We start from the raw sequence: 21,673 nt of genomic DNA, 5'->3' as shown, positions 1-21,673 counted from the left end.
ATATTTTTAAGAAACTGACTAGCATTTTGAAGACATCTCCTTGTCTGCCGATTTTTCTTATTAGCTCTGAGAATTACTGCTTTGATTAACCTAAAATTGTGTCCAACTAGGTAGACAGTATTATATTTGTGTAAAGGTATTTTTTTCTGGTCCATTAGCCAAAATCTACTATATTACAAATCACGTTACACCAATAGAATAATGACATGTGCAGCACATCAGAAAAACCACCAATAATATTGTGCAAGCTAGGGAAAACACTGGGGCAACAGGAAACAGTTTGGGGCAAATGTGCACAGAAATATCTTCGTGATAAATAGCATACTATGATATGAGTGCTGGTAGAAGGTGACAACATTTGATTTTAAAATTATATGAAAGAAATATGGAGACAAAGTAACATTATAAAATTGGTTATAACAAATACATTATATGGTGGGTAATTTTGTCACTGAAAACCCATGGAGAGGACTTATCATAAGTAAGCTTGGGTTTGTAATTGTATTTTTTTAATCTGGAGTTGAATGTTTTTAGTAATATAAACTTTGGTGTATAATACTAATTAATACTGCCAATATAATATGAGAAATGAAATGGTTTAAGTTTAAAACTAAAGTTGTTTGTCAAAAAATAATTACTACAAATTAAATTCATTAATATGAATATTCCCACATGGTACACCATCAATAAATAAATATTGATCAACAGTTAATTATTTCCTGGAAAATTTAGGGCGTAGGATTAATTTAGATGTGTACTTTGAGATAAAAAAAATCAAAGACAAAATTTGCACCAAGGCTCAAAATGAAAAAAATGTACATTTTAAAAAAAATGTAAAAAAAAAATGTTTTTCTGGTGATAATTTACGAGAGAAAATTTTCCTAACAACATTGTAGAAAGCTTATGGTTTGGTGAATATGCTGGGTTAATTTTGTAAGTACCAAGGAACATGCTAAATAAACCAACCTTTTAACCATCAAACCAACACTATGTATTGAAAAGTGAAAACATCTGCATATCAAATTTTAGCACTCAGAAAACAATCAAAGCACACACACAATAAAATCCACAATTACTTGAAAGCTCTGGGTGTCCAATGTCACATTAATGCAGGGTGTTCAATATCACACAAACTTTGGGGTGTTCAAAAAATGGATAGCCACATCTCTAGTTCATTTTCAGTTCAAATAAATATCTGTTTTTGAGAGACTTGTTTGTATCAAAGTTTCTTAATTAAAGGTATAAGGTGTCACCACTAAAAGACACGAAATCATTTAGAACTTATGCTTTCAAGAAACTTCACAAAAGTAATTACAAAAGTAGAAATAACTAAAAACCCCAATGAGTGTCCCACACTACATCAACTGGTTTTTCGCTTTAACTCCAAACAGAGAGGGGCGATGCCTCAAAGCAAAATGGCGACTCCCATTTGTTTTATATTTATTTACCCATATGTGATAAATGCTACACGTACAAATGAAAATATATGAATAAAAACACAATGAACAAAATAAAAAGATAATGCTATAAGCAATGGGTGTATGTGTTAACAGAAGACATTATATGTCAAATAATTTCTCTACTTCAAAAACTTAACTAGTTTAGAACAATTCAACGATTCCGAATTTTGGCATTTTTAATCCATTTAAAAATCAACAATGATTTTGTTTACGTCAAATTTAGATAGTAAGATCACTTTTCTGTGAGTGAATAGATCTTCTATATGGAAGTTCTAAAAATTACTACTTTAACATTTTAATAAAATTCAAAAGATAGTGAAGCTGTAGATAGTCAAACATAATATGTAAAAATTGTATGAAAATGAAAATAACTGAGAAAGCATATTGATAATTGAACAAGACATGGCTTGAACTCAGCCTGAACTGGAAATCAAGCAAAAACGCCGACTTAATTTCTATAAGAATTGAGTACCATGTAGCACAATAAATAGTTTGATATTAGTTGATATCCTGACAAACAACCAGGGCACAAAGGTAAATCATAAAATAAACAGCTTGTTGTATTTCCTTTCAACACAGTACTGAACAGTACTGAACCTGCTGTTTAATATTTATATAAATAGCACAAGAACATACCCTGAAGTTATTTCCCTTTCTTGTTTAGTCACTCAACTCCACCAACTTGGTGAACTCTGTGATCTCATACTCCCCTCCATTGAGTTTCTGTTGCTCCTCAGACCGTCCATTTTGTTTATACCTCTCCTCCCTCTCACCATTCACGTCTCTCCTCCTCCTCGCTCCTCTTGAAGATGTATCCGTCAGCCTGACTGAATCCATATCCATCGAATCCGCCATGTCGTCGGAGTTATGCAGGCGCATGAAGCCAGAACGGGACCTGTTTCCTCTGGATTTCCTGCAGGCGACAACCTGCAGGCACATATACAGCAAAGTCAATGTCGACGACAGGGTCAGGGTCACGTACATGAGCGACATACGGCTGACTTTCTTATACAAGTGGCCAGTGAGGACTGGGATGGTCATCTCCCCGATCCCCGAGCCCGCCACAAACACAGCCGTGGCTTTGCCGGTCAGCGGGTAGTTGTTGTCAGCCCAGGATATGGCGGACGGGTAGATGGAGGACATGCCCAGGCCAAACATGACCGTGCCGTACCACAGCGTGTCCGGGTTTGTGGACACACCAAAACTTAAGAAAAAAGCTCCGGTCACCGTCAAGCACAAGTTCCCTACAATCATGCACGGGGGCTTAAAAAATCTGGCGATAAAGATAGAGACTCCTCTGCCTAAAGCTAAACACCCCCAAAACAGTGCCGCCATTGTGGCTCCCTGGGTGGGGGTGAAATTCCCTTTACTGTAGTCCACGGCAAATGTGGTAATCAGACCTCCAAAAGTAACCTCCATGCCGGTGTAGACCACAAAGAAGAAGAACAACAATCCTAAAATTAAAAGTTTGTACAGCAATGCCTCTGGTTGCCTGATAAGATCATCATGAGACGGGGCGGCCAGGGAAAATTTAGCACGCCTGTCGTTGCAGTACAGGAAGAGAAAAGTCCCAGCATTGAGTGCCAGGAGCAGGCCGATGATTAAATAAGCAAACTGAATCTTAGAAAATTTACGGAAACCTTCCAGAACATAGTCCACGAAATTCTCATCCAAGGACTTAGGCTTATGGATGCCATTGTCTCTTGTGTTGTTGGTTGGGATTTCATCTGTGGCCTCACTAGGTTTGGAGATGGAGTTGTTGGGTTCAACATCAGGTGGGACAACTCTGCCAGCTGTCTTAGATGTTGCTATGGCTACAGTGGTTGAGGTTGTGGTTGTAGTGGGTGATTCTGTTGTTGTAGTAGTGGTTGTTGTTGTGGTGGTGGTGGTAGTTGATGTGGTAGTTGAAGTGGATGTTGATGTGGTTGTGTCAGGTGTAGTTGTTTGTTCTATAATCAATGTATCGTTAGAATCTGTTTGGTTGATGGTCAAGGTTGAATCATTGCTGGATAGAACAGCTGTACTGGGTGAAACAGACACAGTGCTGTTAGGCATGGCTGTGGGAGGTGCTACAGGTGCTTGACCTTCATTGTTTGTTTTTTTTTCCTCCGTTATCTTTTTGATCTGATCTTGATTGAAACTACCATCTGCGTGCTTGTCAGTTAGACCGTATGTATCAACAACGCCAGGTTTTCTTGGCCTCTCTGTTGAAGTTGTTGTTGTTGTTAAAGTTGTGGTGCTGTTGTCTAAACCTGAGGTTTCATTCTCTGCGAAGCTCAGGTCTGTAGAATTAAACATGGTGTTGTTCTCCAGCACTTCACGTCTCTGCAAATGTATCCCATCATATTTGATGGTGTCTATGTCAGATTCTCTATAGTTGGTTAAAAGACCAATTCCAAGATCCTTATTAAAGTGCTTTGGGATATCAAAAGATCGGATGTTCCGGGATAGCTGATCGTTGAGGGCGTGGTCGTAATTAAATGGAACTTTCGTCAAGTTTTGAGGAAGAAATGAATCAGCCAGGAATGGGCTGGCAATGAGAGGAGCTAAGAAAGCTCCAACTCCAAAAGCAAAATGTAGGAGCTGCACATAAGGTGCACTCTTCTTCCCCCAGATTTTTAAACAGAAAACATTTCCACCTGAAATAACAGAAAATGTCAAGTTAATTATAATTCATCCATTCAAGAATGATGAAAAAAACATGTTTTAAATATAATTTGAAGTACTTTTTTATAACATAACAGTTATCTTAATAATACTGGGTTGATAGAGGTTAGGAAGACTGAATAAACATAATTAACATGTTTAGAAGCAGCAGTTTATGAGCCTTTGTATGAATTATTTTCCATAAAATAATTAGTCTTGGCTACACCAAATTCCCTAAGGCAGGCCATGAACAACCCTGGAGTCTGTGTGACGACACAAGAAAGAAGGGTCACCACTGTGACAGATGGAACAACTGGTGCAGTATTGAGTTGCCTGGAAGGCTGTGCTGGCCAGTCTATGTTGTAAGCAGATAGCAGGCTGACTACAATAAAACAAACATAATCTTCCCCCCTTACTCTTGTGTTGGTAGTCTTTTCTTTAGTCTCACGCAAAAATGTGGATTAATTCATTACTTAACCAAGATGGGTGTGGCACCAGGGAGGCAGGCACTCAACTAAAGCATTCAATAGCATCAAGATACAAAACTTACCAGTGTCCAAGATTCCAATAGCCACGCCGTGCATGCAGATCAACAGTGACAGGGGAAGTAGAGCGTTACACCAGGGGACGCCAGCCGTAGCAAGAGCAGTGGCTGACAACGTGTAGAAGAGCAAGATCTGCTGGTCAAAGAAGTCAAACAGAACCCCTCCCACCAGCGACCCGATGAAGTAGCCGATAGAACGGGCCGTAAAGATGTACGACATGTGATCCACATCATCCTGCACTAACTGACCCAGCTCAATCAGAGTGGCTCCAGGGATGGCAATACACAGTCCCTGTAAAACATATAGTGTTATCACATTAACTCCAGGGATGGCAATACACAGTCCCTGTAAAACATATAAAATAGTGTCATTGCTAAGGCACCAGGGGCGGCAGTACAGGATCCATGTAAATTATTTGTTTAAATACTGATGGGTATCTAACTCACGTTAGGGAAAATAAAGGTGGCTAGGTATAGTGCTAACCACACTATCTTTTCATAATGCCAACATAAAATTAACAGGGGAACTCTAAATTATCTGCCCTGGGATCTTATTTGGCAAATTTTTAAAAATTCGACCAAAGTTAAATATTGAAAAAGTAAACAAACTTGAGAAAAAAGAATACAAACCGACACAATACATCTTTTAAAACTCTAACAAGCAAGTATCACTTAAGGAAAAGTGTTTTTATGCTGCCAAATATTAATGAAGCTTGAAAACCATGTTGCAGTGTGTGGCTACCTACTCTATCCATTCTTATGACTTATTAATTGAGCCAGATTGTAATTATAAAAACTTATATTATTGCTTACCAGGCAAAAAAATGACATAGTCAAAGCAAGGGTTTTCATTATTCGTCTCATCCATAAAGCTTTTTCATTGAAAGCAATTTCTTTATCCCCTAACAGAGTCTCTTGGTCAAACAGGGTGTCTTCTTCTTCTTCCATCATGGTTAAGGTTTCTGCTGAAGGAAATTATCTTTAGTCAGTGGAGTACTATTGATTTTATGAGACCAAAATTGATGTATGCCTATTGTTTTTAACAACAATACTAAATTAAAGTAGGCCTATATAATTTAACATTAATGTATAAGATAATTTAACTATCTTCAGTATTATTCAAGAAAGTTATACTTGTCTTTTGTCTTACTCATTGGTATTCAGTTTACCTCCTTTAAAAAGTTTATTGTTTGTTGGTAAATTTGTGATTTTGGGTTTTCATTTTCTTTTCTATAAACAATGCCCAAATAAACAATCGAATGCCTACAAATAGTCAATACCAAATTTACAACACCTATTAATTAGTCTAATATTAATATAAGTAGCGTCTAGTAGTGAGAATAAAAAACAAGTTTTTAATTCTGTATAGACCTACTTTAAATAAAATGTTGTTTAAGTCCTCAATGTTTACTTCTGAAAATTATACAGTACCAAATAAACAGTTCCAGAATATTCTGATGCTATACTTAATACAATCATACTAGGCCTATAAGTTTAGGCTGTTTTTATATTGGGGTTTCACATGTATGTAGGCGGTTTTATGTAGACTAGGCCTAATCATTGTAATTGTAAATGTAACTTGGTGTAGTCGAGTGTAGTGTAGGTAGATCTAGAAGCGTAACTGCACTAAGTAAGTGTACATTAGTGTACATTGACATTGTACACTACTGTACACCTGTTCTCTGTGTACAGTGTACTCTGAGTGTACTGTACTGTGTCACAGGTGTAGTGAGTGTGTGTAGTTTAGATATAATGTAGTTCAGTGTAGTAGTCAGTAGTGTAGCACAGTCGCGTTACACTCCGTTACACAGTCGTTTACCGTTACAATCTGTATTGTTTTGTTAACTTGTTACTAAAAGTATAACTAAAATTCATTAAAATTGTAAATCGACTTCGAGTAGATTGTCACTAGATTACTAGAGATTAGATATGATTAGATCATACTATTTTGAATATTAGATAGATCTAATAATTCTAGATCTAGATTTCTAGATCTATTTTAAATTTTAATAATTTTTAATTTTATTAATTTTTAAATAGGGGGCCTAAATAATAAATAAATAAAATATCAAGTAGGCCCCCAGCTACTAGAGCTAGGCCTTGTATACTGGTGATGTTTAATTTGTTTAATAGACTAAACTGGCCTTTTTAAGTTATAAAATTAAAAGTAAATAATGATTAGTAAGTTGCCTACTTAGTACTTTTGACTCAACAACAGTTCCTAGACGACATAGAATCCTGAATCTGAGTCGGAAGTGATATTTTGTTTTGTTTTTTAGGATGACCAAGATATGTAACTCTTTTATTTTGAAGACTTACGTTTAAGATTTTTACTGCTAGAAATACATCTAGATAGATCTCTGTGCTATTAATCTATTATAGATCTACTGGCCTTATTGAAAAATTGTGTCTCTCTTAAAACTCCAATTTGTTTTTTATACAATTAAGATGGATCTAGGTAAAATCTTAGTTTAGCGTCGTAAATTCCAACGTAGCTAGTAATGTGCGATGAAGGTAACTAATGAATATTTCTTTCATTTGGCCATATTTATGTCATATTTTACATAATATAACAGATAATTGAATAACAAATCACAATCCAAGACCAAATCAGTCATAAATATCCTGGAATAAACTTTAAACTACTCCGTTCGAGACAACAATGAGTAAACACAAGCAGCGGCCATGTTTTAAAAACAATAAATTGTCTATTCGCATGTCTTTTGTGTTGATTTTGTGGTTTAATAAGATTGTTTTGTATTGCTTTAATATATCCCGTGGTCGTCCATAAATGACGTCACACTCGTAGGGGGGAGGGGGGTCCGTAATTTTGTGACGTTTGTGATGAGGGGGAGGTTTAGATGGTGCGACGTCACACTTTTGCATTTTAAAAAAGCAATGTTAGAAAACGAATTTTAGACGTTATTTTGCGTTTTAAAAAACAGTTTTAATACATTGTAATAACAATTGATTAAAATACTCTATTTTGACAGAGTTCAGACAAGATTTTGGAAAAATATAGCTGTTTAAAAAAAATTCAACTGCAATTTTGAGGGGGGTTGTAGGCTGAGGTGTGACGTCCTTTTAGGGGGTGGGGGGGGTTGGCTTTTTCTGATGACGTGTGACGGAGGGGGGGGGGTAAAAATCGTCAAAAAAAATCAGACTTATCAGACTTAATCCAAGACCACAACAATTGTTGGGAGGTCGAACTTTTGAACACTTTATTTGCAGTAAGCAAATCAATATTAGATCGCTCATAAATGACGTAGCTCTTAAGATAGTAATGACAGCGTGCATTATTACAGAGCAAACATATGAACATATTGTTTCAGATAGAAATTGTGATTTGTGGTGGGGAGAGGTTGAATAGAACTCAGCGATGTGATTTTGCAGACGGGTCGGGTTTTTTTTTTTTTTTCGTGAAAACGGGATGGTTGTGGGAGAAAGACCAGCTGTAGAAGTATGACGCGTCATTCATTGGTGATCCATTTTCTCAGTGGGGACGAAAGAACTATTAAGAAGGAGTCAAGAAATGTAAAAAGCTTGCCGATTCGCATTTCTTGAACCCCACCTTTTTCATTCCCCCACTTAGCACATCGTCACCGAGTTAACGCTCGCACGTGACGTCATGTAGCGGTACCGCCGACCGTTAGGCTAATTTTATAGAAAAAAAAAACAACAAGCACTGCCTTTTTGACGCTTTTGCGACGATTAATTTGATTACATAAGTTGGTGTTCATTAAACACATCTATCACTCGTCCATTTAAACGTACGTAATTATTTCTGCAAGCTTGCTGTCTTGAAACTTTCGGCCCTTTAAAAATGTATTAACTTAGCTCTCACCGTATAGAACTAGCTCCAAAAGAAGCTTGGTGAAAACAGGATGGCCGTCCGATTTTGAAGCTGCCCTGCGCTTTACAAAAACCACAATAAACGATAAGATGACACTTATTAAAGTAAATTATAGTTCTGAATCTTGATACATTAAAAGTGATATTCGAAAATTAAGAGCCAGACAGTCAACATGATATTTCAATTTAAGTCCGAGAAAATAAATTTCCTCAAACGATGGAACATTACTAAATTTTCGCGCAGTTTAGCGAAATTGAATTTAAGTATTTACGTCATCTTACAAAGCGCGATAGCCTACTGGTGCTCTAACGCGGCCCATGCTAATGGCCGTATTCCTAACGCCCAGAATTAGACGCGGCTTATTCGTCGGCAGGCATTTGGTGGCAAGCCTTTTTGACGGGGATAATGTGTTGCGGCCGTTTTGCCGAATGTCTTAAACTAGCAGGCTTGCAACATTTGATGATTCGTTTTAAGCAAGGTATACGTATACTAATGCTTATTTATCGTTATTTTGATTGAACAAAGCATTATAGAGGTTATCCATCAACCACCTAGGTATTTTTCCCCGTTCACCTCCCTTCATGAGACCGACACGTCATAAATTGCAAAGCCGCCTGAGTTGACGTCACAAATCTTCACTCACTCCCGTAGCAAATCATATGTGACATTATTTATCTTAGATAAGGCAGAGTGAAGCGTAATTTTTTACATAATGACTTGTTGTGACATTGACGACAAAAATATGACGGAGGTTGGGGTTTAATTAAGGTAAAGAGAAGTAAAAAAAATATGTCATAAGTTACGATAGAATTACTAATTGATGAAAAGAAAAACCTGAAATGAAATAGTGAACATTCAAACAATAAGAAAAAACTCACAAATATTTAGTAATAGTAAGATCAAATAAACATTAGTAAAAAAAAAAACGTGATTTAATACATGGATACAAGTTGCATCTCACAATGCTTCTAGAATTAATAAAGTTGTTTGTTAGGAAATTCACATTTAAAAAAAAATGCTTTGTAATACGGACTACACAACAAGACGATCATATTTAAATACATTTTCATATGAATAGAAATTAAAGGGAAGCTACTCTCAATAACATTTTCTTAAGATGGCTGCTGTTTTTAATAGCAAATTTACTATCTCGAACAGGGTTGATAAAAATTAATTTCAGGATATTTAAATTGATTTAACCATCAATGGTGATCTATTATTCAATTATCTATGATATTTTATCAAAATATGCGAAAATATACTCATATTTAATGACATATTCATTAATTCACTCTCTCCCACATTACTAGTTTTGGCCGAATTTACGACGCTAAACTAAGATTTTACCTGGATCTATAATCTACAATCTATATTTTTGTTAAATCTTTGTAAAAAAAAATACAATTTTAGCTAGCTAGATCTAGTTATTTTTAAGCAAGACAATTCTAGATTCTATACTGCTGTTAACTGCGTACTGTTTTCCAAACATTTTACTTCTACAAGGCCCTAGTCTGGTTTTTTATTCTTCTACCCATTCATTGAGATTGTTTGGTTTCGTTTTACACAGAAGGCAACCTGTATCTGAGTCCGCGACAGTCCATTATGATTATGATGAAAGCTTTTGCCAAACATTTCATTAAATATTTCCATTATTTCCTATGCTTCTTTGTACTATGTCTAGTTGTTGTAAGTGTAGGAAATTTACAAGTGTTTGTGTCAAAACAATACCTGCATTTCTGGAATGTTGGTATGTTCAATGTTGTTAGTAGTTGTAGTAGTTAGTGTAGTACTAGATTTAGATCTAGTTAAGTAGTTATTTAAGTTATACTTGGTAAAACTGCATTTTAGCGTATTGTATTCCCCCCTTCACATTCACCCCCCAGTTGAGCGTATTTATTATAAACACAACTGAAACACAAAAACGTTAGGGAAAACATTTGATTAAACATTGGGCTTAGATCTATTTCTTTATGAATTTTTGTTTTAGTTTTTGATAATTTGCTTTTGTCAAAACTTGAGAAAAATCCAAATTTGGAATCTTGAATGTGCTGCTATGTTCGTGTGTCTGTTAGATCTAGGATTTTCATGGCAATGGGTGAAGTACGTAACTCACAATTGCAAGGCAGTTAAGTTTGTATTGTTACAAGTATCTCCCCCACATGATACTATAAATAAACTTATGAATTCACAATAACCCCAAACACAATTTTAAATAGCTATTGCCCGAGCTATGACGCATGCTGATAATTTAAGTCATTGTGAACTCACGGTGAACCCTCGACCATGTAGAGATTTTTTCTCTTGCTGACGATCACACGCTATTTATTAATGCTTTTTTATGTTGTTTTTTTTTTACCTTTTCTAAGTAAAACTCACATTCATAAAAAAATAAGTAGATCTAGCTCTAATCCTATGGTTTTCCTAACGTTTGTGTGTGTTCCGGTTGTGTTTATAATAAAATATGCTCAACCGGAGGTGCACATGAAGCGGCAAATAAAATATGCTAAAATGGAGGTTTACCGTTATACTTTTATAGTATCATAGTAAATTATACTATTACTATGTAATATCATAGTTTTTTTATTAAGGATTTTTTGTTGAAAACTCACTTATGAATAATTGCAGAGTCGTCAGTTCTGTCACGTTTTCTATGGGATCTCTTGCTCCTTGTTGGATTTATAGTACAACATAGTCTAATGGCAACTCAGGGGTTCAAAGAGAATCTGGCTTGGATGAACATAACCATATCCCAGAGGCTAATTTACATCACATGCACCTGCTTTGTTTTGCTGGTAAAATTTCTTTTTTAAAAATGACCTTTAGCTCGACATTCTTTGGAGATTATGTCCATATCTTACTATTTTGTTCACTCTTATTCACTGAAATATATAATATAATGTATGTGTAAATTTTAACTAATTTTCAGCTTTTTAGTGTATGATTTGCATTTATTAAAAAGTAAAGTTCCCTTTTCAAACCTGACGGTGTATGGGGCAAGTGATGTAGTAATCACCTGTATCTGTCACCTCAGCATATGATGGGATAGTGTGATCAGCACTCTGCCCAGCCGCCTTTACTTTGCCTAATGTGAGTTAGGTACCCATCAGAGCTGGGTGGACTCAGGAATGGTCTACTGATTTGAACTTGAGACTTACGAGTTAGCAGTGTAGCTTTCTACCGCTAGGCTACTCTGTCCCTTTTCGCATTTATTACTTTAATATTATTTCTCCACCAATCTCTAAATAGAAAAAAATTCACTGTATGATAGTAACCATAACAAGATGGTATTTTCTTTCCAATGCAGTTTGTAATTTTTCAATGGCAGTCAATTCCTGACACATATCTCTGGTTCATCGACACTCAAGGCAGGTTCTTCTTGTGGCTTTTCTTCTTCCTGTTACATGTGTTAGCCTGGTTTCTGCTTGGGTTGGAACTTCTACTGGTAGACTTTGGAGATTTGTCTGGGATTAGTCAGGTAAGCATGTACAGAAAGGCTAATGTCTAGAATTGGTCTGGGATTAGTCAAGTAAGCATGTACAGAAAGGCTAATGTCTAGAATTGGTCTTGGATTAGTCCTTTTATCCATGAATTATATCAACCTTAATGTATTACTCCCTCATCATATTCAAGTGCTCATTCATACCTTATGGTCCCTAAGGCAGAAACCTCTACATATAATGGAAAAATGTGGTCAGCACAATGCCCAGCCACCTTTATTTTCCCTAAATTGAGTCAGGTACCCATCTGAGTTGGGTGAACTCAAGTAACCTGTTGCAGACTCAAGCCTGGGGGATCCAAATTAGACTTGCTATAGCAGTCCACCGCTCTACCATTTGACCACACTTCTTCATCCCTTATCACACATCACAGCAAATCCAAACCCTTTCCCCCAAAGAGTGTTTCAGTATTTATGTATGATCAGCTAAACATTATCATAGTAAATATAAAATGTAATTTTACTTTTTATTTAACAATGAAAAGTGCCATTTTGTTCATTTCTAATGTATTTTATAATTGCAATGTTGTCACTTTATACTCTGCTCAAAATTTAGTTTTCATACCTTTTTTTTACTAGGTTTATAGATACCACAACTCACTGAACCAACCTTTAGCTAAGCACATTATTCTAATGGAGATCTACACCCGCATGAGACACCCTGGGGTTGTTTTATTTACTGCCATGTTGTGGGTCCACCCCCTTATGACACTTGACCGCCTCCTTCTGGCCTGCGTTATGTCCAGTTACATGGTGGGGAGACACAGTTTTGAGAAAGTCCATTCCGAGTATGCTGAGAAATACTTTACTGTGTCAACACTTCACAGAAAGTCATCTGTGAGATTTGATGTGACCAAAGAAAATTAAGGCTGTGACTAGTTAACTACACATTAAATTATTTAGGATTCTATTTTAACTATTATTATAGGCCTATTACACCTATATTATATTTATCAATACATTTTAGCTTGAAAATGTAAAAAGCATTTAAAATAGCACTTGTTATTTAAGTGTAATTGTAATTATATACTTAATATTCCTTATATTAAAATTTGTATTTATTTATTTCTCTTTTCATGACTGCGTTCTACAATATCACATAAACACTGCTGTTTTTTACTGTTAGAATAACAAAGTTAGAAGCACTGTGTGTTTTTATTATTAGCAGTTTTATTTTATCGTTCTTAATAAAAAAAATTAAACATTTTTAAGAATAAATATATTTTTCTATTTTTATTTAAATTCTCATACTTGTATTTCTTTATGTCCCTTACAAATGTATTAAAACAATGGAAATACTAATTTACTCTATACTTCAAACAGTTGTACTTCATTGTATAAGCATAAGGGTAGTTTTTTACTGGTCACAAATCATTATTTATTTACTGTAATGGCTGAAGTATTTTTACATTCAGTCTCCTTCCAATTTTTGATGCTACTTTTTCTCTTAAATTATATTATGACTAAAAAGGCTGATAAAGTTTTTTTGACTTCCATACTGAGGGGGATATAATTAGATTATCTGTTGGTTTCTGTAAATTTCATAGTGCTCTCCCTTTAACCAAAATCAAACCAAAAAATCTTTGAATGTAACTAAACATAAATATATTATATTACTGGACTTTACCTGTTCATATATTTCACATGTCTGCTTTGATCTCATTTATTTATCATGGTGCTAAACATGTTGCTTTGTTTTTATACCTTATACTTATAGTATACCAATATATAAATAAATATATTTTTAAAATCAAACTATTGTGTTTTTTTTCCCTTCATTTTCTTAAGGGCGTTCATATTGAAGGCTTATCATTAAAAATGTATTTCTTTCTGTATAGTGACCTTCACATTGTCTCATCCTCACTGACAAGTACTCAAGCCAATGTAGGTTTTAAATTGGTCATCTTTAAATAATAATATAAAAAGATAAGATAGTGTAAATATTTTGTTTTACAAAACTTTTAATAATAGATTCTTTATAACAAAATGTGTATAAACAATAGAACCAGACTAGAATCTAAAATAATATATAATAGATTCTTTATAGTTCTTGAAGAGTGAACTCCCTTATTGAGAAGTTATCACCCTTTTTAATGGTTAATTCCCTTGTCAAAACTATTTAAGCATGGCTAGGCATAAAACCCATTTTATTGGGTTGGGTGGAAGAGTGAACAAAAAACTGATATATGCAAAGGTCGCATAAACTAGGTACTTGCACAATATGTTATGCGTATAAATTAGATTAATAATTGGTCATGCACACGCTGTGATTACAAAGAGATTGTGTATTGTCCAGTGTTTGTTTCATCTTTCACTGGGTTGGTTGTTACAGGGAAAGGACAACAGACTCTGATTTGTCACGGTGGGGATGGGTTGTCTGCAGGCAAGGCTGGTGTACCCATGAAATGCTGGGCGCAACACGTCTCTGGTCTAGGACACGTGACCAGAACTCGGCCAAACACGTGGCCATAACTCGGTCACGTGGTTTTGGTACCACCGACTTGATACAGAGGCTAGATGTGCTTTTTTTTTAAAATTTAATTAGCCGTTTAGCATAGCCAAATCGTTTAACTTTATTGTTGCATGTGATGATGTGAGCCATTGTGATCCAAGTTTCCACGTTACGCACAGCCTATTAATTCTTTTTTGGCTAAATCTCCGTCTACGAATCTAGTATCGTGTCATAATTGTCTTTATTACAAACAATGCAGTATGGGTGATAAATCTGCATTATCCACTGAACATCTTTATTATCATTGCACAAGTGTTTAAATTGTTAACTTCCAACACAACTCTGTCCAATAGCTACACAAGCATCAGCCAATGGTCGCTTCTGTCGGGGTTTTCTTCAGCCTATACACCGAGATTTTATTGGCCCGGAGCCCCCCGTGTGTGACGTAGAGCCTCGAGTTCAACACACCAATACTCGAAGGTCGGGTAACCCCGTCCTGTGACGTCAGCAGGTGCTCCACGAACTCTCCTTTTTTCGTGAAGAGCGAGACTCGGTTGTTGTAGTGGTCCGCCACGTACAAGTTGCCCGCCTCGTCGCTAGCCACGCCGTACGGAAATTTAAACTGCCCGTCGCATCGGCCAAACTGACCGAACTGTCTCGTGAAGTTCATGGATTGGTCGAAAATTTTAACGCTGTGATTGGCCGAGTCCGCGATGACGTAATTTCCTTCTTTGGTGACGCAGATGTAGCGTGGTTGGTTGAAGAAGGTGGCGACGAAGGGCGAGTTTGTCGGCACCTGGTTTTCTTTGGTGGCCACCAGGGGCGCGAAGAGCTCCGTCACCAATGCGCCCTGCTTGTTGAAGATGCACACGGTGTTGGCCTCTTCGTCTGCTACCACAAAACGTCCCAGGGCGTCACACTGTATACCTGCAATACAGATTTAAAACGGGTTCCATGACAAATCATCTCAGGACAAAAGATATCAGGACAAGCGATCCAAGGACAAATATCTCACGGACAAAATATATCAGGACAAAAGATACCATGGAAAAATGTGGAAAGTTCTAATTTTATGTATAAATTGTAGAGGTAAAGAAAAGGGTTTATTTTGCTATGTGGTCACCCACTTAGATGAACTATTAATTATCACGTGACTTGAACAAATAGGCTTCATGTAGAAGGTAAAGACAGTTGACCCAGTCATTTGCCCCACACCCTTCCCCACCCGCTTCCCCACCTTGTTGTATCAGTGAATAGTCTGCATTATTTTAATCTTCTAGTAACCTGAGTAAAGTTATAACACAGAGTACGGCTCTTCGCTAAGCCCAAACTCCTTCCTCTTCTCCCCCCTAAAGTGGAAGTTTTGTAAGTACACAGCCCAAGATACATTTATATTTTAGTCAGCTACTATGTAGGCCTACCTGTTGGAGCTGACAACTCGTTTTGTCCGAATTCTCTAATCGGTTCACCGGAAGTGGACCACAGTGACACACACCCCTGTCTTTTCAAGGTCACGGCCAGCGCCCCGTCCGGCGTCACGCACGTGGCCCACGGCTCCGACCCGGGCTCCACGGCAAACGTCACTTTAGGGAAGCCGCGGGCGTCGAAGAGAACAATTTTGTTGGAGAGTATGTCTGTGACAACACTCTCTCCCCCCTCCAGGGGCTGGATGTGGGTGGCCTCTTTGATGACGTGGGTCTCCTGCATGTCATCTGGGGGGTAGCTGGTGGTGAAGTGGTGGAGCAGCTCGAGAACACAGTGGCGTCTGCGCATGCTCGGAATCCTGGTGAAGTTAACCGTGTTACGGTCTCGGCTGTCTGAGCGAACAAGCGAGTAGCTTCTCTCCAGCTTTGTGCCACATCGAGATATTACATCTTCAGCCTCATCGTCGCTGTCTTTCTCTTTACCGTGTGCTGGTTTGTTTTTGCCGCGCGCGGTCGAAAGTCTGGCAGACGTGTCTGGTTCAAATTTGACAGACTTTTCTATTGAAGAAACGGGCGATTCCGAATTTCTAGATTTAGTTTCTGATAAAATGTTTTTGCTAGAACTCTGTGAGACAGATCTAACTCTGCGTATGTTTTTCCCAGCGATAATATTTGAAGTCGAATTTATATTTTCATTTGAAGCACTCAAGTTGGACACGTTTTTCATGGATTTCGGTCGAAAAAGTGTTTTTATTTTCTTCAAGTACCCCGAACGTTTAATTGAAACATCCGGGTTTGATGCAGACAAGCTTGGCAAGTCTTCTATTGTACTTGCCGTGTCGTCTGCTAGACTGAGGCTCGTTTGGTCATATTGACTGACTGTCAGCTGGCTGATTGACCTGGCACGCATGAGCTGGATGTGGATGCGGGGCCGGGTCTGGGGGAAGCCGGACGGCATGGATATGCTGTCCAGCAGAGACACGCTTCTCTTGAATGGCACAATGGTCACGCCGTCAATTTCTACGTCAGCCGTGGGGATATCTGTCTCGACGCTCATGGCTGTCTCCACGTCTGTCTCGCTGTCCTGTTCGCTGATGGTGACGCCAGTGGGGTAGGCCAATGTGTCACGTCTGTAGTGTTTGGGGGCTGAGTTGCCGAGGTACCAGAACCCATGTCCACGGTCATTGCTGGGATTGTCCGGACCAGCAGACGAGAGCGGTTTGTCCGGGAGAGATTGGGGCGGGTAATCGACGGGGACAGAGCTGGATACGGTTGGCAGGTCGGCCATTGTGTCGGGTGTCGCCACGCTTGGGTAAGCTGTTGAAAGAGATGAGTCAATAATTACCAGCAAATTACGACATCCACTATTTCGTCTCAATACTTACATTTTTAGAACTGTTTCTGATGTTAGTCGTGGAATGTTTAGCGCTTAGGTTGACTGCGTGTTGAGTGTGTGATTAAACGTCAGTTGTTTTTATTTTTTTTATTTTTGGGGGGGGGGGGGGGATGGAAGAAATCAAAACAGTAACCTAACCGTGGCCTAATGAGACAGTCTGTAATTAACATAATAAGAGCGACTACAGTAGTCAAATTAGATCAAGTAGCGTAATTTAATCAGCCTAACATTAGCCTCATTAAACATCTTCATACTAGTTTTCATCGGGCTATTTCCGGACACGACGGGAGTCGATATTGTCGTGAATTTAAAAAAAAAAGTTTATAAAAAGAAACAGAATACCAGTACTAACCATTTTAAAATGTTTCTAAAAATAGCAGAATACCAGCACTAACCACTTCAAAAAAAAATCAGTATCGTTATAAAATTTCTTTCCGAAATCAGATGATCAACCTGAATTTTGATTAATTGTTTTCCTTGTTTCGTTTTTTTTAATCAGACTGATTCAGTGTTTTGAGCCTCTGCTAACAGAAGTAACATTTAACTACATTATTATATTTAATTCTTGATTTGTTGACTATAGTTGTCTTAGATCGTTAAGTGACATACACAGACTTCTAATAGTTTAATGTTACAATTGTATTCCGATTTTAATTTACCTCCACACGTTGGCTCTGTGCAATCACCGGAACGAGGCTCCATGTCACCCCCAGAACGAGGCTCCATGTCACCCCCAGAACGAGGCAGAACGAAGCTAAGATCTTGGGCTGACTTGTCTTCTCGCTTGGGTTTTTTAAACTCCGACATACTGTAGCCCTCGTCCCTTAAGCAAGTGTTCACGAATGACCCCTGACCTTTAAACTCCGACATACTGTAGCCTTCTTCCCTCATGCACGTGTCCACGAATGACCCTTGACCTCCGAAGTAAAACACTGGGAAATCGAAACCGGAAAGAACTTCTTTTCCCCCACGTGGTATTAGTCTTGCGCCTTGTATTTCTGTTGAAAAAATAAATAAATTCAAATAGTGAGGTCACTGTGACATGTAGAAATGCTTATTTTATTAGGTTGCGGGGGGGGGGGGGGGGGTACGGATTGGCTAATGAAGTGAGGCTACGGTTCAGGGTAGGCCTACCAATCAAAGGGCGAGATGACAAAAACAATTCGTTTTTATCACAGTCTGCACTGATCTTTCTTTTGCATTTCAATAGCTATTCATTTCGTTGTTGTTTATTCCCCACGTATAGTGTTGGTAGATATTTGGATGATGTATGCTTCGCTTTTTATATATTACATCACATATGTAATGAAATATTTATTTTTATTTTACGGCAAAGTCATTTTACATTCTAACAAAGGGAAAAGAAGCCAAAATCTAGCCACCTAAAATCTGGACTAGCTCAACAGATTTGCCAGATGTGTCATTGCTGTAGTACCACAATGATCCTAAGTCTAACCAGGCATCAGGGACGAAGTGGTCTAGCGGTAGAGAGCTTGACTGTAAAGACGGCTGGGCATAGTGCTGACCACACTATCCCTTCATATGCCGAGGTCACAGAAACATGTGAGCTCTATTTTACTTGTCCCGTAGACCGTCAGGTTTGAAAGAAAACTTTACTTACTAACCAGACACCATAATGGCCAAGTGGTAAATTATTTTTTTGGAAAAAGTTCGCTAACCAATAATTTATAGCCGGCTATCTTAACCGGGCGGTGCATGGTCCTGCCTGGCTTTTATAAGGCTCTAAATCTTCACACTGTGCTTGGTTCAACACAGCTGTCTATGTGTGTGTTTTTTTGTCTGTGCTACATCCCACATCGTTCTATCAACTGATACATCGGTGGGGGGGGGGGGGGGGTGATGACACATCTTTGATGTTTTAAGAGAAACTTGTAATGAAGTCAATCGAAGAGTATTATTTGGTTTTAAGAGTATTAATAGATAGTTATAATCAAGCCCTAAGTCCAATATCTTGGTAAAGCTCCTGCGTTCGAACCAGTGTTTCTTTCACTTATTTCTCCAAATGTCGGAAAGAATGAATGGTTCGAACCCTCGGTCAGATGAGGCTCAATAGCTGAGGACAGCAACGCTTCTAGAAGAGACAACTCCAAAATCAACAGCTATTGTAGTACCTAGGATGGATTAAGCCAAAGAAGCAAACCCAAAGAGAAAAGCAGTAGTCCTTGATGGCGCATTACAAGTTGACACGTAGTACATTATTGTGTTTTTTTAAGGTGCTCAATATTCCTAACAGACATTAGGAAATCAGATGGAAGCATTAGGACATCAGATGGAAATCAGATGGAAGCATTCGGAAATCAGATGGAAGCATTCGGAAATCAGATGGAAGCATTCGGAAATCAGATGGAAGCATTCGGAAATCAGATGGAAGCTTTCGGAAATCAGATGGAAGCATTCGGAAATCAGATGGAAGCATTCGGAAATCAGATGGAAGCATTCGGAAATCAGATGGAAATCAGATGGAAGCATTCGGAAATCAGATGGAAATCAGATGGAAGCATTCGGAAATCAGATGGAAATCAGATGGAAGCATTCGGAAATCAGATTGAAGCATTGAAATCATAAAAAGTAGTACTGACTGGCCATTATAGCTTACACCTAAAATACAACAATAACCATTAACCAATAACCATATGTGATCACATCCCATCTATACACTCACCATTGTCGGATATCCAGCTGTTTTCTTGTGGCATATCGTAAGCTTAGTTAAATAATATTTTGTATTGATTTTTGTTTACAATCTTATCAAATCAAATCACTCGCGGTAAAAAGTATTTGATTTAAAACATGTAATAAAACATATCTATCCGTGTATACACTAAACAACGTCATTGTTTTAAAAAATTATTTTTAAAAAAACAATTGTTTAACGTATTATTAACAATTTTGCAAACATCAAAAAAATTAATGTAAGATTTGTATATTTTAACAGTTAAATTTAAATTAAACTTTAGTGTAAAAAAATCTGGCATGTCTCTTTAGAGAAAACTAAATGCGGTACGGTATATATCGGTGACAATAGCAGTAATGGTTAAAATAAAACATTATACAGTTTACCTTTCTGCATTTGACATGCCTGACTAATTACATCATCCAATTAGAAGATCACAAGAACAATGGCAGTTTGTGTTTGAAAGTCACTAGCAGACGATATGTTAATATAATATACAGGTCAGGTGGTTCTTTGTGCAGAAGTCAACGCAAGGATTTTGTCATGGGCGGAATGTTCTTTTAGTGATCTGATATGCTGGACTACACAATTACAACAACAAAATTTCGTTTAGAAATGTCTGTACTTTAAAGGGTTTATAACATTGATAAGTCCAGTAAATGTCAATTGACGTTCATAAATCTACGGCTATTTGAATTAAAATTAAAAGTAGCATTGACCTGGTATAAAATATGTACTTCACACAAAAACAACCTCAGCCGTTAATTTCTTTTGGAACAGTTTAGATTTGTTTTTATTTACACTCCTAATCTCCAGACAGAGGGCGCCACGCCCCTCCCCATCTTGTTTCATTCTGATTGGTCCGACCATGTCCTAATTTTTTTTTCCAAAGGACTGATTCATTGACAGCGAATCCTAAAACTGGGGCGAAAAATTCTCAAAGCTTATGCCAGTTTTTGCTATCTCCCCCCCCCCCCATTCCTTCCACTGAAACCGAATTTCCCCTTATATCATAACACAGAAATATCGGTCGCTGATCCATTCTTAGTCTGAGGTATTCGATAAGGGTCTCTTAGTCTACGTATACTATGACTTTATGTATAGTATGAATTAAAGAGTCAGTCAGTTTGATGCACCGTGTTTCATTCAGACTTTTTTCTCCGGCAAAGGGGGGGGGGGGCACATTGATAAAAATATATTTTTATATAAATTATATTTCGATCGGGGTGGTCAGAGGCATAGCGACCCTTCCCGGCGCCCGGGGACAAACTTTCGATTTGCCCCCCCCCCCTCGAACTTTTTATTTGCACCCCCCTCAAACTTTCAATTTGGCGCCCCCCTAAGGTCGGCGCCCGGGGACATATGTCCCACCCCCCTCACTACGCCTCTGAGGGTGGTGCCCCCCCCCCCCCCCACATAGAGACGCCTGAAAGAAACGCTGCAAAAAAAAATCAAGCAATACCAATGCTCTGGGAAGACAGATTAGGCGGAGGGGGGGGGGGGGTAATGTTGTACTGGCGTCATGCCATAATTTTTGGGACTACAGCGGAGTTTTTTACAGTTATAATATAAAATATTTAGTCCTATCGATAAAGCAGGCCTCGGGCTCCTGGATAATGTTGTTTGTGTGTGCGTTGTGGGCTGAGGTTTCTTAGTAGAGTACACATTTTATACCAAGTTGATGCTATGTTTGTGCTTCACTTCAAT

General features: G+C 37.7%; 4 protein-coding genes across 6 annotated transcripts; 1 reads left to right on the top strand and 3 right to left on the bottom strand.

Moving 5' to 3' along the window:
• Nucleotides 1–417: 417 nt before the first annotated feature.
• Nucleotides 418–6,946, bottom strand: LOC131956781 (sodium-dependent glucose transporter 1). Of its 3 annotated transcripts, none has more exons than XM_059321362.1 (4): nucleotides 6,852–6,946; nucleotides 5,464–5,612; nucleotides 4,657–4,942; nucleotides 418–4,099 (listed from the first exon to the last, which is right to left on the bottom strand). In XM_059321362.1, exons 2-4 carry the CDS (start codon nucleotides 5,599–5,601, stop codon nucleotides 2,121–2,123), a joined length of 2,403 nt encoding a protein of 800 aa, XP_059177345.1. In that variant the 5' UTR covers nucleotides 5,602–5,612; nucleotides 6,852–6,946; the 3' UTR covers nucleotides 418–2,120. The 3 variants fall into 3 exon arrangements, with proteins under 3 accessions (XP_059177345.1, XP_059177347.1, XP_059177348.1); XM_059321364.1 differs by having other exon boundaries at nucleotides 5,464–5,615; nucleotides 6,845–6,910; XM_059321365.1 differs by having other exon boundaries at nucleotides 6,845–6,910.
• Nucleotides 6,947–9,872: 2,926 nt separating this feature from the next.
• On the top strand, nucleotides 9,873–13,105 carry LOC131956785 (nurim). Its single transcript, XM_059321370.1, has 4 exons — nucleotides 9,873–10,250; nucleotides 11,129–11,295; nucleotides 11,808–11,978; nucleotides 12,579–13,105. Exons 1-4 carry the CDS (start codon nucleotides 10,106–10,108, stop codon nucleotides 12,864–12,866), a joined length of 771 nt encoding a protein of 256 aa, XP_059177353.1. The 5' UTR covers nucleotides 9,873–10,105; the 3' UTR covers nucleotides 12,867–13,105.
• An 849-nt stretch (nucleotides 13,106–13,954) lies between these two features.
• Nucleotides 13,955–17,188, bottom strand: LOC131956783 (uncharacterized). Its single transcript, XM_059321368.1, has 2 exons — nucleotides 15,873–17,188; nucleotides 13,955–15,378 (listed from the first exon to the last, which is right to left on the bottom strand). Exons 1-2 carry the CDS (start codon nucleotides 17,161–17,163, stop codon nucleotides 14,816–14,818), a joined length of 1,854 nt encoding a protein of 617 aa, XP_059177351.1. The 5' UTR covers nucleotides 17,164–17,188; the 3' UTR covers nucleotides 13,955–14,815.
• Nucleotides 17,189–17,766: 578 nt separating this feature from the next.
• On the bottom strand, nucleotides 17,767–20,090 carry LOC131956793 (uncharacterized). Its single transcript, XM_059321393.1, has 3 exons — nucleotides 19,955–20,090; nucleotides 17,931–18,269; nucleotides 17,767–17,795 (listed from the first exon to the last, which is right to left on the bottom strand). The coding sequence occupies exons 1-3, from the start codon at nucleotides 19,986–19,988 to the stop codon at nucleotides 17,767–17,769; spliced, it is 402 nt and encodes a 133-aa protein (XP_059177376.1). The 5' UTR covers nucleotides 19,989–20,090.
• Nucleotides 20,091–21,673: the final 1,583 nt, after the last annotated feature.

This window comes from Physella acuta, unplaced genomic scaffold, assembly GCF_028476545.2.
Source record: "Physella acuta isolate Inbredline_101_S28 unplaced genomic scaffold, ASM2847654v3 ptg001176l, whole genome shotgun sequence".
NCBI lineage: Eukaryota > Metazoa > Mollusca > Gastropoda > Physidae > Physella > Physella acuta.
The sequence above is the reverse complement of the archived record's forward strand: the minus strand, read 5'-3'. Positions and strand labels throughout refer to the sequence as shown.